Source organism: Mirounga leonina, unplaced genomic scaffold, assembly GCF_011800145.1.
Source record: "Mirounga leonina isolate KUSES-001 unplaced genomic scaffold, KU_Mleo_1.0 Mir_195, whole genome shotgun sequence".
Classification (NCBI taxonomy): Eukaryota; Metazoa; Chordata; class Mammalia; order Carnivora; family Phocidae; genus Mirounga; species Mirounga leonina.
This window is the reverse complement of record NW_023270490.1, coordinates 1,912,270-1,928,920: the sequence shown is the minus strand read 5'-3', so window position 1 is coordinate 1,928,920 and position 16,651 is coordinate 1,912,270. Positions and strand designations below refer to the sequence as shown.

General features: G+C 51.8%; 1 protein-coding gene across 3 annotated transcripts in view; it reads right to left on the bottom strand.

The window, feature by feature from the left end:
• Window positions 1–243: 243 nt before the first annotated feature.
• Window positions 244–16,651, bottom strand: part of PTPN1 (protein tyrosine phosphatase non-receptor type 1) — a 63,215-nt gene continuing 46,807 nt past the window's right edge. For 2 of the 3 annotated variants that reach the window (XM_035025399.1, XM_035025400.1), the window contains 6 exons: window positions 8,226–8,363; window positions 4,497–4,706; window positions 3,930–4,091; window positions 3,344–3,567; window positions 1,352–1,523; window positions 244–904 (listed from right to left, as the gene is read on the bottom strand). In XM_035025399.1, coding sequence (XP_034881290.1) covers window positions 803–904; window positions 1,352–1,523; window positions 3,344–3,567; window positions 3,930–4,091; window positions 4,497–4,706; window positions 8,226–8,363 — 1,008 coding nt within the window. In that variant the 3' untranslated portion in view covers window positions 244–802. Of the gene's footprint in view, window positions 905–1,351; window positions 1,524–3,343; window positions 3,568–3,929; window positions 4,092–4,496; window positions 4,707–8,225; window positions 8,364–13,933; window positions 14,033–16,651 lie in introns of all 3 variants that reach the window. The other variant, XM_035025398.1, reaches the window with a different exon arrangement.

Here is a 16,651-nt window from a genome sequence, read left to right as displayed (position 1 = left end):
GCCCCCCCCCCCCCCCCCCCCCCCCCCCCCGCCCGCGACAGGCCTGCTAGGCGGGCGGTGGGGTGGGTCAGACTATGTGCCGCTGCCGAACAGGAACAGGAATGAAACCAAGCATTTTCAGATGAGCCCAGCCCCCCCCCCCCCCAGAGCCCCGGCCCCCCCCCCTACCCCCCCCCCCCCACTCCGGCCCCCAGCCCCTCCAGCCTCCAGCGAAGGGGGTTTCCTTTCTCTTTTACAAGAGCCCCCCTCCCCAAAAATCACCCTGAAGGAAAATCTCGTTTACATGTTGTTAAACCATCCGATATACTCAAAGATGGTCGCTTGGAAAGAGAGAAAATATTTAAAAATTTTCAAGAAGTCCCGTGAGGTGATTTCCATGACCAGAGTTTTGAGGCTAATCCCCCCTCTTCCCCTCACTTCAACAGCAACATACTTCTCACGTGTGGATTTCTACTGAAACAGCATTTATATTCCGAAGAAAGTGGAAACCGTTCCTTCTGGACCTCAATGGCAGGGTGAGAAGCTGGTGGCCACCCCGCCGTGACCTCGGACCCCGAGGCAGGGGCCTTGAGGAACCCCATTTGTGGAGGTGGGGGGATGAGGGCGGGGCCTGACCCAGAGAGCCGGAAGGAGAAACGAGCAATGGGAAACCGGTGGGGACACCCTGAGCAAAAGCAGAAGCCGGGCTTTGTTTTCTAGAGCTGGCCTTTTGTTGTTTCTCTTCTAAAAACGGGAAAGCTCGCAGGCACTGTCCAAGCTCAGTATGCGCACAGCAGAGGAAGCGACTGAGCAAGACCGCGCCCTAAACCCTTAAACCCTCTTCTCCAAAGGAGTTTACATTCGTAAAAGCATGGGAATCTTTCCCTGGGAAATCAAATATAAACTGTGTATCTGGTGACACCACCTAAGGGTACAAGAAAGTTTCGTAAGTGCCTAGTCTTTTTTTTCCAGAAATAAAAGCTGCTTTTTATAAAGGTTAAAAACAACAATGTGTTGTAATTCTATTATTTTTTTTCAAAAACAAATAACAATAACAAAAAAAAAAAAGAGAGAGAGAGATAGAGAGAGAGACACATATTTGGCATTTTCTCTACTTACTCCTGAATAGGTTAAGGCCCTGAGATTAGACTCTCGTATAGTCTTGGGACCACAGGGCTCCTTAAAACCCCAGTGCATCAATCCTCAATTCTCTCTTATTAGCCCTTCACAGTTCCAGACTTTAAAAACCTTTGCTCTGTTTCTTCTGAGACTGGCTCAGATCCTTCCACAGCACTGAATGCTAACGCCGGGCTGTCGGCCAGTGCTTTCTGTACACGCGGTCTTGCCAGCACGTCCGTCAGTGAAAACATACCCTGTAGCAGAGGTACGCGCCGGCTGTGAGGACCGTGGCCATGCACATGTTGACCAGGAAGGGCTTCCAGGGAGTCAGCGCCTGGTCCTGCTCCTCCTTGGGTGGCGAAGGCTCCCCCTGGGCAGGACCTGCCCCCACAGCCCGCCTTCTGACTTCAGTGTCTGGACTCGTGCTGAGGAGGAGAGGGACAGAGATGGGTTACTCATTCTGGGGAAAAGGACGGCGAGGACGCTACTACTATGGTTGGAGTTCCAGGAAAAAATGAGCCACATGTAAACAGACCTTGGCAGTACAGACACTGACATGAAGTCCACTTGTCAGCCCCCCCCCCCCCCCCCGCCCCAAGACCCAGGAGGCCCCCACAGCCAGGGTATGGTTCTGGAGACTCTCGTGGACTCCCTGGTGACCGAGGGTTGGTAAGACTCTGCTGAGAAATACAGGCACTGGGGTAAAGATAGGTGCTAATTTGCCCTGGGGTTTGCTTGAAGAATGTTCCCCTTCAGATCAGGGAAGGCAATGGTGTGGCCCACATGCCACCACTCCCTCCCCAGGCCCCCTACACAGGAGCCTTTGTTGCTGCTGACGGGAGGACATCACGCATTCCCTCTGTCCCTCAGCCCGCCCTGTCCCAGGCTCGAGGCCCCAGCATCAATCTGATCCCGCCAGCAGGACCGTTTCTCAGGCCTCCTGCGTACAGTAGACTGGCTGCCCTCCTGGTGGCAGGCCAGAGCGCCCCCGCGGGGACCATGTGCACTGTGTTCTCATTCCAGGCCTGTCTCAGGAGAGGCCGAGGCCCTTCCTCTCCCCGCCACCTCCCCCAGGCCTTTCCCTCTCCCCCCTGCCCTTGCCTCCCTCAGAGGCCCTGACCACAGGATGTCCTGCTTCTCCTATGCATCTCCACAGCCTTCCTAGCCCAGCAGCACCTCGTGTGGTGGGCAGGACCACCCTGAGGCACCCCCCCCCACCCCCTTGGAGACAGAAGGAAGCGGCACAAAGCACCTGCTTTTTGGCAGCCCGCCGTGAGGCCCAGGCTACAGGGCTGAGGCCCGCATGCATGTGGGCCCCCATTGGTGTCCAGAGATACAACTCCACTGTTTCCTGGAACTCTCTGGCTTTTAGCTTCCCCGATCCACACTCCCCTCCTCACCACCTTCGCACATACACTGAAAAGCACCCCTCTCTCCACCGCAGTCTTAGCGAATACAGAATAGAACACATGACGGACTGGACACCAGTCACGTACCAGCTCTCACCTCTCTCACCCTCAACTCTTGGCAGGCCCTCAGATGGAGCACGCTGGCTCGCCCTGTGAACATCACCAGAGGCCCTGGGAAGCTAGGTGCGTCTCCCTGGGGGACTGTCACTGAGCTACTGCTGAGCACGTCACCTGGCATGTGCTCTGGGAGGCCCCACTGGACGAGTTTCTCTCAAGCCCTAGAGCCAGATGTGATGTTGCTGGATAGGGACCCAGTTGCATGAAGGACCCTGGTCTAGAATGTAGACCAGAGGCCATGTTCTAGTGAACTCAGTATTTCACATGCGCCAATATGTGCTCAATAATCTTTGCCATGCATTAAGTTAATCAAGACTACACGAAAAGGTTAAATTCCCAGAAGTACCATTCTAGGGGCTGAAAGTACACGGTCTAACCTGGATAGCACATTTCAGGACTGGGCTGGAAGCCAGGGGCAGGGCATAGTCATCTCTCGGCAGGACTCGGTTACATGAATCCCTGATTCCAATGGGCACCACAAGGTGGTGCTAGAACCCCACTGAAGTAGGTCCCTTGGGGCGGGTGGGGGGCAAGCTCTGGCCCCCTCAGATGCCCCTGGCTGTAGGAGGAGTGGTGATGGCAAAGGAGTCCCATTCCCCAAAGACATAGAGGCAATGCTTGCCAAGAGGAAGCCGTGTCCTCAGGGTTTCAATATTAACGTGTTTCTGGATCAGAAGGTCAGTCCCCCTCACCACCAAGCCAGGCCCCCCTGGCCTTACCTTTCCATGCTGCAAGGGACATTTAAGGGGGTTCTGGTTTCTTCCTTGATGGAGCAGGCTTCTGTATCCTCCTCGGTTTCATCCTTTACCCACTGGTGGTTGGGGAAGAATTCCTTGCACTTCCCATTATGTGGCTCCAGGATTCGTTTGGGGGGCCGAGGAGGAGGGGGGACGTGTTCGGGTGGGGGCTCCAGGTCCTCATGGGAGAGCTCCTTCCATTGCTCCTAGGGAAAGCAGCAAGAGAAAGTCCCATTAGTACTCACAGTGGGCTGATCTGTGAGGAAATCTGCTCCCCTTTAAAGTGAGTAGAGGTGAGGGGCTCTCTCTGCTTCCTGAGGCTACAGACGTGTATACTTGGAGGATGAAATCTTTTGAAAATCAAGTCTATTCTCCCTATCAATGTTCTCTACATCAGCACATCCAAGGCAGAAACTGGATCACAACTTTCTAGCTATTTAGTCATGAAGGATAGCTATTTCTTCTGACACATGACAGAGTACTTGAACTTTTACAACTGACCGCCTCCTTCTTCAGAGACAAAAATTCAAAATCAACACACTTGGATGCAAGCAGAAGCAAGGCTTACCTGCACTGAAGAGTCTCCCATGATGAATTTGGCACCTTCGATCACAGCTAGGTAAGAGAAACGGAGCTGGTCTGCTGTCTGGATCAGTCCCATCCGAAACTTCCTCATTTCTAACAGAACTTTCTTGATGTCGACAGAAGAAGGGTCTTTCCTCTTGTCCATCTGAAAACCAGAGAGGAGACACCATTCAGCCAGCCCCAACTCCCAAGTACAATGTGACTTTTAATGTTCTGGAAGAGCCCTCCAGTTTCTACTAGGGAAAAATCACAGTGGGGAGGCAGAATTCTAGCAAATGTGTGAAAATGCAGCAAAATCGGGACCACTAGAGCACAGGGGAAAGAGCAAGAGAACGGAACTCTCTGGGTCTTCCTGATTCCACATTCCACTTAAGGACATCCCTCTGAACAAAGCAACTTAGCTTAGAGCTACTTCCACAGGAGGAAAAGTGTTAAAAATTGAAGATCCTGGCTAATTTACTGCAGAGACAATGACCGAGAAGCTGGGGGCGGGCCATGGGTGGGGGGCGGGGCTCAAATGGGCTCCCTTCTCCTCCCGGGGCCTCCTTACCAGCAAGAGGCAGGTGTCAGCCAGACAGAAGGTCCCCGACCTGCCAATGCCCGCACTGCAGTGCACCACGACAGGGCCGTGCTCCGTGCTCAGTGACCCTGACTCACGAACTTTAAAAAGAAAGTTTAGGAATGAAGCTGGCGATTCAGGGACTCCAAAGTCAGGCCACGTGGTATAGTGGAAATGTAAGATCTCTCGAGTTTCTTGAGACTGAAAGAAAGAAAGAAAAAAAAACCCAACAACTCATGATGATTCTAAGAGAATCATCTGTACAGAAATCACTGCTTCCAAGTAAGCACCAAGTGTACTCGCCGCCCCCCCACCCCGCAACTAACTCGAAGAACAGCTTCCCTTCTCAGACCTCTTTCCGTCTGCTCACCCAGCCAAGAAATACCAAGCACTGGGGTGCCCGACACTGGACCCGGAGGCTGCTCCCGCCTCGACTTCCCTTCCTTTAGCATGGAAACGTTCTCGCCCGCATCTCTCCTCCGGTGCCCCATCCCCTCTGCTGTCTTCATGGTTACAAGTGATTTCTCCCCATCCCACAAGTCACAATGATGCTGCGTGGCCGCCCACGGCAATCCTGTCCTAAAGCACCGTAAGGTTTCTCATGGAAGAGTAAAACACGTAACTGCATGTGTGTGGCACCAGCCCTGGGTAACTCAGGGCTTTACAAGACTATCTGGAAGTCTCAGAGGATTGTCATTTCAGAGAAAAAACCAACTCAGTCTCCAAAGACTGGCAGCTGTCAGGTGCGGCTCGATAGGCAGCTGAAGAGGCGGGCGTCAACGCCAGCCCCGCCGGCCCGGCGGCGTCCCAGCGCTGGGGACTCAGCAGCTCCCTGAATTCGCACATCGACCCCTCAAGGCCTGTATTCCCATATTCCCATTTTCTCGACTAGGAAACTGAGGCTCGGAGGCCAACCCTCCATGAAGTGAGGAAACAGGAGTTAAAATCTAAGTTTGCTTGACTCCAGAGCCCCTGTTCAGAGCCTGCTGCAGAAACTTCTGAAACGAGGGCCCTGGCCCTTGTCCCCAACTGTTTCTCCCCCTGGCCCCGTCTGCTCCCAGTGGAACAGAATGAAGAATGGCCTCCGGTGCCATTTCCAGCTCTGCTCCTTCCTCTGAACCTATGAAGAGTCCAGAGGCCTGCTTACCAACAATGCCTCCCTTCACTTAGCAAAATGTCCACAATGTGCCTACCACGTGCCAGCCAACGTGCCTGGCAGCATAAGGTAAAGACACTGCCTGGGTGCCTGAGTGGCTCAGTTGGTTAAGTGACTGCTTCAGCTCAGGTCATGATCCTGGAGTCCCGGGATCGAGTCCCGCATCGGGCTCCCTGCTCAGCAGGGAGTTTGCTTCTCCCTCTGACCCTCCCCCCTCTCATGCTCTCTCTGTCTCTATCTCATTCTCTCTCTCAAATAAATAAATAAAATCTTAAAAAAAAAAAAAAAAAGACACTGGCCTTGCGCTCCCAGAGCGTACAGCTTTAGTTCTAACAACCTCCCTGGGCCCAGGGTGATGAAAACTTGTGAAAGAGCCTACGATAAACACCAGCGACTTAACATCAGCAAAGAATACACGTACGGAACCCTGCACCAGCTCTGACACACGGGTACCCTTCTGCAGAACTGGAAGAATCTGCAGATGACATTAGGATCATTTATAGAACCACCCAGAGCAATGCCATTTTTTCCTCCCTAGAAAATGGTCTCCTTGTATGGCTTAAAATGAGAGATGCCTTTTCTCTTTTTCAGGGAAAGAAAAACACTTAAAAATAGATTTTTAAAATGGAGTAAGAAGAAAATATACCAAAAGCAAGTTCCTTCTTTAATCATTAAAAAGGTGTAGATCATCTCCTGTTGACACCCTCCCTCACAGCTGCCCACCTCTTTCTTAAGGAATTCGTTCTAAATCTCTGCTTGAAGAGATACACCTCTAAGAATTTTTTTTTTTTTAAAGATCTTATTTATTTATTTATTTGAGAGAGAGAGAGAGAGAGAGAGAAACAGCATGAGAGAGGAGAGGGTCAGAGGGAGAAGCAGGCTCCCCGCCGAGCCGGGAGCCCGATGCGGGACTCGATCCCGGGACTCCGGGACCATGACCTGAGCCGAAGGCAGTCGCTTAACCAACTGAGCCACCCAGGCGCCCCGAGAAAAGAATTTTTAAGAACAAAGTCTGTTAGAGCAAACAGACCTTCCCAACATCAAAACCTCCACGCTGCTGCAGGTGCTCCGCCATGCGAACAGCATGAACCCCTTCTGCTCCGTCTGAATTCCATTTCCCCTCAACAAGCGGGAGAAATTTTCTTAAAGTTTACCAGAAGTCCCTCTTAATGTCTGGCTTGAAAATTTTAAAAAGCATGAAAAAGAACGTCTATGACATAATCCTCCAGGCACACTGCACCATGCGGCCAACATTATTCCTGAAAATCCTCTGTCAAGCCCCTCCATAAATCACAGCCTCGGAGGCCGGGTGTGGGGCTGCCGCAGGCTCGGGCCGCAGAGCGCTCGCACGGAGAAGAGTCCGCGCGGGCTCAGCTGCATCGCTACATTCCACAGAAAGCCACGCAAAGCCACGCAAAGCCACGCGACTTACTTTCCTCTGCTTCGTGGTAACCGGCGCTAAGTTCTAGATCTTAACTTCAGTCAGGAATTCAACAACAGGAGTCATGTGGACTGGAAAGCAGTCAGCTGAAAACTAACACGTGAGCAGAACTCAGGGGCAGCCCCCCAGCAAGCCCCCACCCAAGTCTGCACTGCTCCCGCCTTCCCTCCAGTCTGGGTGGGGACTGCCCTGGATAATCCGGTCACTTCAACCCCACAGGACCTGCTAACCCTTCCCAGCACGTGCTCTGAGCCTGGTGTTGCTCTAACATTTCGCCGTATTCCTTCTGAACCCTTACAAAAGCCCCATCTGAAAGCAGAGGAAACTGAGACGCGGTGAGATGTGATGCCCCTCCCCAAAGTCTGACAGTCTGACACGGTGGGGCCAGGAATCCAGCCCAGGGAGGGGGCCAGAAGGGAGTGGCGACCACTACGGCCATCGCCGTCCCCAGGAGCTGCAGGGAGCTCCCTCCTGCTGCTGGCAGGCCCTGGCACAGGGTCCTCTGGGCGATGGCTCCTGGTGAATCATTTTGAATCCCCAAGGGCAGGGTCTTGTGTGGTACTGCTTCTTAGAGCACTGTGCCTTGACCTGTTCCAAGACCATCTTCCAATGAGAGCTAGCAGCTGGTGTTCAAGTTCTTCCCATGACAATAAGCCCAAGACCTCACTCAGAAAACGTATACAGACTATGACCTTGGGAGTCAGTCCCAGAAGGGCCCTTCCGCCCTCACTTCAAGCTAAAGAGACTGTGGACAAGAAAAGAGCGGCTGCTATGTAACCTGTGGCCACCACTTCAGTCCCTCTGTAGTTGCAAAGACAGGAACAGAGAGAGGTTTTAGGTGAGAAAGTCCCTTTTCCCTAGAAACTGTGATGAACTAGCGTTACAGTTCAGGGAGAGAGTTACATGGCGGAGGGAACTGAGGACACCCCCTGACACCGCGCCCCGCCCCGGCCCCGAGCTCCCCTGGTATATAAGCGGGTAAGCTCTGCTTTCCACAGGGCTAAGACCACATCTTGCTCAGAGTGTACAAAACTCAGAAAAGCTGGCATTGGGTAATATCACCCAAGTAGAAAGACCTCTCAAGCAGCGGCCGTGGGAAGGACGAAGTACATGTCATACTCACTGTAAGGTTTTCCAATTCTAGCTGCCGTACTGTGTAATACGACTTAATATCTTCAGAGATCAAGGTTAATTTCAAATTTGTGTCTTCAAAGATCATTTCTTTTTCTTCTTTTTGTGGCCAGTACTGCGCACATTTTAACTAGGAGAGAAAATGATGAATTATTATAAGCAAAGGACTGTTCTTCCCACGAAGAGAGGTATGGAGTACCTTCCATGAGATTCAGGACAATCCAAAGGAAAACCAGGCGTTTTCTGACCTTGGAAGTCACCATCAGCATAACCTACCTGCCTCTTGGGGAGATAGGGGGAGGGGGTTAAGACCCAGGGCTAGTTGGGCAGAGAGGGCTCAGACCTCCAAACATAGCTGTTCCCTGGTGCTCCCCACACAAGGAGCTGCTTCAGGGGTCTGGCCCTTCTGGACCATCTACGAGGTGAAGCCAGACTGTACCAGAGCTTTAGTCTCTCACAGACTACTGTGTGTAGCCATTTCGAAGATTACCAAGAACCGGATCACTGCTGTTGGCACAATACAGACCCCTTGCCCCAGGGGAACAGAACCCAGTCTAGAAGAGGCTGTGGGACACTATGAACAGGCTGAAGGGCTGTAACTGAATGTTTAGAGAAGGCGTGGAGAGGGGCTCCTCCAAGGCTTGGGGTCACCTGCTGCCCCATCCCACCCTTTCATTCTGGTTTGGCTCAGTCCCCAAAAATCCTTTTGATTTTCTAGTTTAATAATTTCAGGAACTATTTGATGGTCTTCATTTAAATACTGCTCATTAACTTTTTCTTCAAAGCAAGCAAACTCCCAAAGATTTGGTTTCACTTAGAGTTTAAGAAAGAAAATTTGACTCAAATTTAGTGGCATACTTTGAGTCAAGTTTCTATACCAGACCTTTCTGTTTGATGATGAACATTTTAGACCAAAACAGCAAGTAGATGGGGGCTAAGCTGTAAGGTCTACGAGCCAGAGGGTCAGACAATGTGCCTAGACAGAGGGAACCCCAAAGACATTATGATTTCCATCACATGAAATTATCAAACTAGCTCTTTGGGAAATGGTATAAATTCAAGCCCACTGCAACTGAACACACACTGGCCCACCAGCACCCCCTCTGAGGCACAGGACAAGAGCCTGAAATGCCACAGTAGGTGGAGGGAGCCCCTCCAGGCCCAGCCTCTGTCTGTGAGAAGAGACTGTTGGCGCAGATCAGTGACAAGGGGGCGTAACGGCAGTAAACGCTATGGATGTGCTGTGGGAATCCAGAAGAGGCAAAGGTTCCAGGCCGGCTGAGGTTACAGGCAAGCGATCAGAAAAAACCCTATGGAAGGAGTGGCCTCTGTCATGATCCCAGGGTCCTGGGATTGAGCCCCACGCATCAGGCTCCCTGCTCAGCGGGGAATCTGCTTCTCCCTCTTCCTCTGCTCTCCCTCACCGCGTGCTCTCGCTCTCTCTCAAATAAATAAAACCTTAAGAAAAAAAAAAAAGATGTGGCCTCTGACAGAGGCATGCTCGGAGGGATGACGAGGATTTCCCAGTGACTGCCCAGGAGCCAGTCTCAGAGGAGCAGCAGGGAGCAGGGCCAAGGGAAGACCAGACCACGGCGACTCTGGCGGCAGGCCCAGAACCTGGTGTCACCTGGGCAGTGAAGAACCAGGAGACTCCTGAGCAGAGTGAAGACAGAATCAGGAAGGCCCGCTAGTCCTGCTCTAATGAAGCTGCACGCTGCCCAAAAAACAAGAAAAAAAGAAGAAACAAACCAAGAAACACCGGACTGGGATGCCAACATAGCAGGAGACGTCATGGTCCTGAAACAGAAGGCCAAGAGGGCCTGGACCGGGCCTCTTTGAAAGACTGGGCCAGTTTCACCCGCATCTCCTCCTCACACCGATGAGGAGCTGCCAAAGATGAACCCCTGGAACAGGACCAACCTGTGAGCATCAAAGCAATTCTGCCACTCGGGACCCAAAAGCATCAATGACATGGCGAGGTCCCCTCCTGAGCCAAAGGGGGACTTGAGTTAGAGGCTTCAAGGATGCGCTTCTCCCCATACTTCCAATAATCAGACCCGCGCAATTCCTGAAGACCCCAGAGGCAGCGAGACTGCCCTGGTGGGTTCCACGGCACGTGCGTTGGAGCGCGCCCCCAGTGCCACGAGCAGAGCAGCAGAAACGCAGGACGGCGGGCGCTACCAAAGAGGCCCGTGCTTTCGGGTCTCACGGGCAGGGAAGTAGAGCCTTTGACATCTCACCTCCACACAGCACTCACTCACTTTCAAAACCGAATACAAAGCCCAGTAAGTCTCCGTGATCTGGGTAAAGACCAAGACTCTGGAACTCCACTAGCGCGCAACTCTGGCGCCCACTAAGTGTCATTCCAGCAGTATTTATTTTCAAGAGCTCTCAGGCATCCACAGGAACATGCCGTGCTCTGCTTGCTGTCATTTCCTGTAGACATTTCTGTTTTCACACACAAAATAGAACAAAACTAAGCTCAAGAGCACTACTTGCTGCTGTTCTATTAAGCTGATCCATCCCACCCTGAGGAGGAGATTTATTTTATTAGAAAGCAGTTCTTCACCAGAATTCAAATTGTGCCACATCCTGGGTCAGCAGCAAACGGCGGCGCCGACGTGCTGGGTGCCTGCCACAGCCGCCCTTCCCACCTCGAAGCTGGATGTGAGAGAGAGGCCTTGGGGCCTTCCAAAACAGCGAGGCAATCTTCAGAAAAATCCATGAATGTCACCTGGGGTGACCCTGCGATGCAGCATTTGGCTTTCCCAAGGAACGATGAACCAGAGAGCTGACTAAGCAAATGGGTGAACCCTGACGTTCCCGCAACACAAATCCAGAGGCTCACCGTGCACGGAAGTACCGACGTCAAACAGCACCGTCAGTCAGGGGTTTGGGAGAGAGACACAGCCGATGTTTCTGGTTCAACAGCGCCTTGTTTATTTCCCCTGCCTAAACAACAATCCCCGCCCTTACACACAAACACGCTCTTCACGGACATGTCTCAACTCAATCTTTAACTCGAACCCACAAGAACTTGGGCTACTTGGATGAGCCCCATCTAACACACATAATCATTTTCTGCACCACTGTTCTCCAGGAAGCACATGGTCCCCAAAGGGTAACAGGCAGGTCTGCCAAAAATAAGAGGGGCACATCCTATACTATTCAGAGAAGGAAGGAAACCAGAAAACAAATATGCATCGCATGGAAACGCTCTGCAAGCTGGTTCTTACCGCGGGCTGTATGCATAGTTTGTAATTAGATCAGCTGAGCAAATAAGACACTGCGACTTCTTAGAATCTTCCCCAGTCAGCTCTAATGGGGATGACAATGGTGATGCCAAACTGAAATTGTTGATCCCAAGAAACTTTAAGAATCTCAAACCACTCGCTGCTTTCCACGCCAGTGTGCATGCCTGAATGACCCCTGAGCAGGAAGAGTAGTTACACAGGAAAACAGAGACTCCTGTCACAGAAACTACACGAAAACCAACTAGCCAGGTTTCCTTTTTTTTTTTTTTTTAAATGGCCAAGGGGAAAAGCTGTCCGTTTACAGTCAGCCTTGGATAGGAGACAACCAAGAGCAGGCCTAGGGGCCAGCATGCAGCTACAGGGTCAGGACAGCACCCCTGCTAGATTGGGCCAACGGCAAAGGGGTTTCACGCAAAGTTAGTAACAATCAAGTAAAAAGGAAATGCTACCATATCCAATGATTTCTGAATAAATGACTCGATTTAAAATTCCCAAACCCTCCACACGATCTAAAACAGTGCTTCTCAACGGGGGCAATTTTGTGTCCCAGGGGACCCTGGACAAAGTCTGGAGACATTTTTGACGGCCACATGTGGGGGTGGGTGTGTCAGTGGCCCCCTGTGGGCAGCGCTGAGGTCCGGGACCCCGATTGCTCACCAGTGCCAAACACGTGCACAGGCCACCACGTCGGTCTCTCTTTCCCCTGCAGAGTGTGTGTGCTGTGGGAACCTAAAGTTTGTTTCTTTATTCAAAATTGCTGACAAGAGTGGTGACGGGTGGGAGTTGGCCTCGCATCTGTAACTTCACAGTTTACTAATCAAGCCACTGAAGCAGAAATCATCAAAACCACTTTCACTGGAAAAAATTTTCTCAGAAGCATTATTTCATTCTTTGAACACTCAGGTAAGCTCTTCATCTGTTATTATCAAGCAAAGAAAAGCTTTAAGAAAACGGGGCTGAGGCAAAACCCATGATTTTAAACTTGTGCTGTCGTAAGAGGACCATCCGCTGACTAAGACTGCCGTGGGGGGCGGGCTTTGCGGTGAGTGCTTCCCGTTTCACCACGGACAAAACGTTTCCTTTGATGTGTTACTTCTCTGCACTTGCATTTGTTCCCTCCAGGGCCATGACTGTGCTTTCTTTGGAGGGGCGGCTTCTCTGGAGCCTGCGTGCTGTCCTGGCGAGCCCAGTCCGAGGCAGCCAGGCCAGCTGTGACAGCAGTGGCCCGGCTGAGCCCAAGCGTCGTGCCAGCACCTGGCAAGGCCCGGGCACACGCAGTTCTCTGCGCCTGGGCTGCCCGCTCCTCCTGGTGTCCCCATTCCTCAGCCCATCCCAGGGCCTCCCCCGCTCTGAGGCTGGAGAGCCCCCAGTGTGCTGGCCGTGGCGGGAGAGGGGGGAAGGAGCCAGGGTAGCAGGGGTGTGGCGTCTATTCGCTCCGTTGCTGCCACACTGTGCCCTGTACACCATGTCGCCTTCCCTGGGAGACGGGTCTCCAACAGGCAATCTGCAGAGTGAGGGGGTGGAGGGAGCACGGGCGGTGGCTGATGCGAGGGAAGCACCTGGAGATACCTGCCAGAGGGCTGGGGCTGGGCGGGGACTCAGACTGTTAGGCCAGAACCTGGCAAAAAACTAACAGCAGAAGTGTGTTCTGGCTGGAGTCTGGAGATGGAGGTGGGAAGTCGGGGTCCAGGTTAACTAGGTCCTGTAGCCACGTTATGCACATCCCAGGAGGCTGTGGGGGCCGCACAAGGGTTTTCGGCTCGGAAGAGCTGTGGTGACACTTGGGGGTAGGGTACCCAGAGGAGAGCAAGTGGAGAGGCCACGGTGGCGACTGCAGGGACAGATGCGCGGAGGGTGCTGCCTGAACCATCACGCACCTCCAGCCCACAAGCTATCCCGGGGGATGTTTAGAGAGTTGCAGAGAACTTGGGAGAAACGCTAACGCAAATTCTGCTGGAAACACACAGGCAGACAGCATCCACGTTAAAGAGGCGGCCGGGAGCCAGGCGTCTGCATATCTGACAGAGGCGAATCCCGAATGCAGCCACTGCCACAGCTCAGTCAACGGCAGGCAAACTTGTACCGGCCAGAAAAACACGGATGAGGAGGATACAGTAGAAACTTGCTTTTCAAAAATAAAGCTACGCTCACACAGCTCCCTAATGGAACAGCACAACACACACGGGCACTCTGGAGAGGGATCGACTCGGTGGCGGGGGGTGGGGAGAGGTCCAGGGCACTGGACTTTTCCCCTTTTTAACTCATTTGCTTTTCTGACTAATAAACACATTATTTATATAATGCTTCTTTAAATTTTTCTAATAAAGAAGATATCACATAAAAGAAATATAAAAGCAATGTAAAGAAACTCAGACAAAAATGTCAACTTCACGGACTGGGACACACATGGACGGTGAGGTAAACAGGAGATAAATCCATGACTTACCGATCCTTTCTCCATCACTCTGTTGAGCATGACAACGCCCCTGCTTTTCTGCTCCCACACCATCTCCCAAAAGTGACCGCATGTGTTAGGCAAAGGGCCCTGCAAATACACAATCCACAAAGTGTATACCATTTTACACACCGATACGCTCCAATGCGAGCACACCAGTGGCGGTTGGCAGACGACAGTGCCCTTCGGCAGAGTGGTGGCTGGGGCTGGGACAGGGACCGCCTTCCCTGCCTAGTGGTCAGTAACCTCAATTCTGTTTTCTGCCACGCGGTGAAAGGTTATTTCTGCCTCACAGGGCTGGTTCGGGGCTGACCCACAGAGGACAGAAAAGGCTGATTCTGCTCTCTGGTGTGAGATGACTGGCGGAGGGGCTCCACCGAGGTCCCTCTGGAGCGTGGGTGGAATGCGGAACGAAGCTAGCGGGTGCAGGCAAGAGGCAGTATGGGGAAGCGATCGGCAGCGACACTTCCGGCGGCTCGAGTCTCAGCCCCAATCACTTATCATCCACGTGACCTTGGACAAGTCACTTCACATCTCCATGCCTCAGTTTCTCCACTCATTGCTCTCGACTAATCACAGTCCTTATTCACAGGGTTGTGAAAGTTAATTACGTTCATAAATGTAAAGGCCTTACTTACCGCAGCACCTGGAACACAGTAAACAGCCAGTAAAACGTTAGCTGTTATTACCATTAATAATGATGGACCTGACCATGGACTGCCTTCATCCTGGGACCAAGGAACATAAGAGATGTAGACACAAATGATCAGTCGGGTGGCCCAAGGGGTCCAGTGTGGGCACCAGGACATGGTGGGCTGCCTGCCAACCTAGCAATGGGCACAGATGTTTTCTGGACACAAGAAAACAAATGCCTCTGGTATGTGTCAAGTGTTAGTGCTGCCTGGAAGGGACATCACCTCTCCCCTCCAGGACAGAGCGTGTCACCTCCTCCAGCCAGCACCACGTCTACAATGGTTTCTAGTCTTACCTCGTCTCACCCAAATTCTCCCGATTCTTTGCAGCCGTTCCCTTCAGGTCCCACCACACCTTCCCGGACCATGTGAGCCCTCAGCGCCCACACACTTTCCTGAACTCCGCTCCCTCCCGCTGCCTAAACCGGACACATCCACGCTCCACACAGAGCCTCAGACAACAGCACTCAGATGCATAACCCTCTCCAACCAATAAACAGAAAAATGGCTCCTAGAAGACAGGGGTCCCGGGGCCTCCTCGCTGGCCACCTGGGTCTTTCATCCGTGCGGCTTGGGCACGAGGACCAGGTCTCACAGCTGTGGCTCTTACCCGTTACCAGGCTTTCACCGTCCCCACTCCCCATCACCCTAGTTTAGGATGGGTTTCAGGGATGAAAAATCATGTAAGATCCGAAAGGAGAACTTAGCCAACGATTCATTGTGGAAGTGACAGAGGGCACCCTTGACATTATTCTCTACACTTCCATACCACTGCCTTAAAAAAAAAAAAAAAAGACTATAGATTTGTATTATTTGCATAATGAACATTGAAAATTTAAAAAATGGGCAGGGTTTTCTTGGTTTTGTGGCTTGGAAAATGTGTCACTCCTACTGTCTAGAGGTACAACTCTGGGGTCAGGTTACTTCGATCCCTTTTACAAATCCCAGGACACAGGGTGACCGTGCAGGCAGCCAGACGGTACAACTTGACAAAAACAGAGACCTTCAGATGTGCCAAGTAACTGCTAGGGCGTGGGGGTGGGGAGGATGGTGGTGTAACAGTTTCCATGGTGATATCCTAGCACTCCATTTGACTTTATACCCCTACCCGTCTTTGCTTTGGACTTCTTAGCCCCACACCAAAGCTGAATGGCTAAAATCAGGAAGTAAGAAACTTGACTTCTTCTAAAAAGAGAAGTTACCAAGAAGCTGCTTTTCCCTCAACCTCTTCCCACCAGCCTGCCACTACCAGGATCTCCTTCCTTGTCACCCTATCCCAACCACCCCAGAGGTGCTGGGAAGACCACAGGCTGAGGTCTGGTAAAAGGCCTGCCCCCTACACATATACCAAGAACTTCCTCAATGGCCCAGGACTGAACACGGTGTGGCTGATGTTCCATACACTGGGAGGCACCTGGGCTGATGTTCCTCATGGACAGAGAGGAACTGGGACATGACAAGACAGGGCAGTAAAAAAGGGCCATGGTAGCTATGCCCGGATCCAGCTCCCTGCCCCAAGGCAGCCTTTGTTCATACGCTCTCTGGCTTCACTGTCATTTTAATCTCCCAGTATTAAACAGAAGTACAACGTTCAAAATCACCCTATACCCGAAGCCACACAGAACACTGATGAATGGATATGGAATGAGAAAGCAAAAACTGTGACTAAAAAGAGAGAGAAACTTCAAGTGTTGAGAGCAACTTACAAGTAACAGACTAAGACTTGAGAAAATGAATTAAAAAGAAACTTCTCTATCCTCTTTCCCTGATATCCATGGTCTTGGGGTCATATGCGCGTAAGTTGCGCGTAAGTGTTTCACAAGAAGGTCAAGTATTAAATCATTTTTGTGATTTTTTCCCACAAAGATGCCAAAAGCCAATGGGAATTTTAAATGATTTTGCATGCTTGTCCACGCAATCTAAGGATGCTTTTTTTCTGGGCTCAAGAATGAAGACCATGCTGAGGAATTCCGAGCGGACACCCGGACGAAGATTACTGGTCTACTGCTAACCCTCT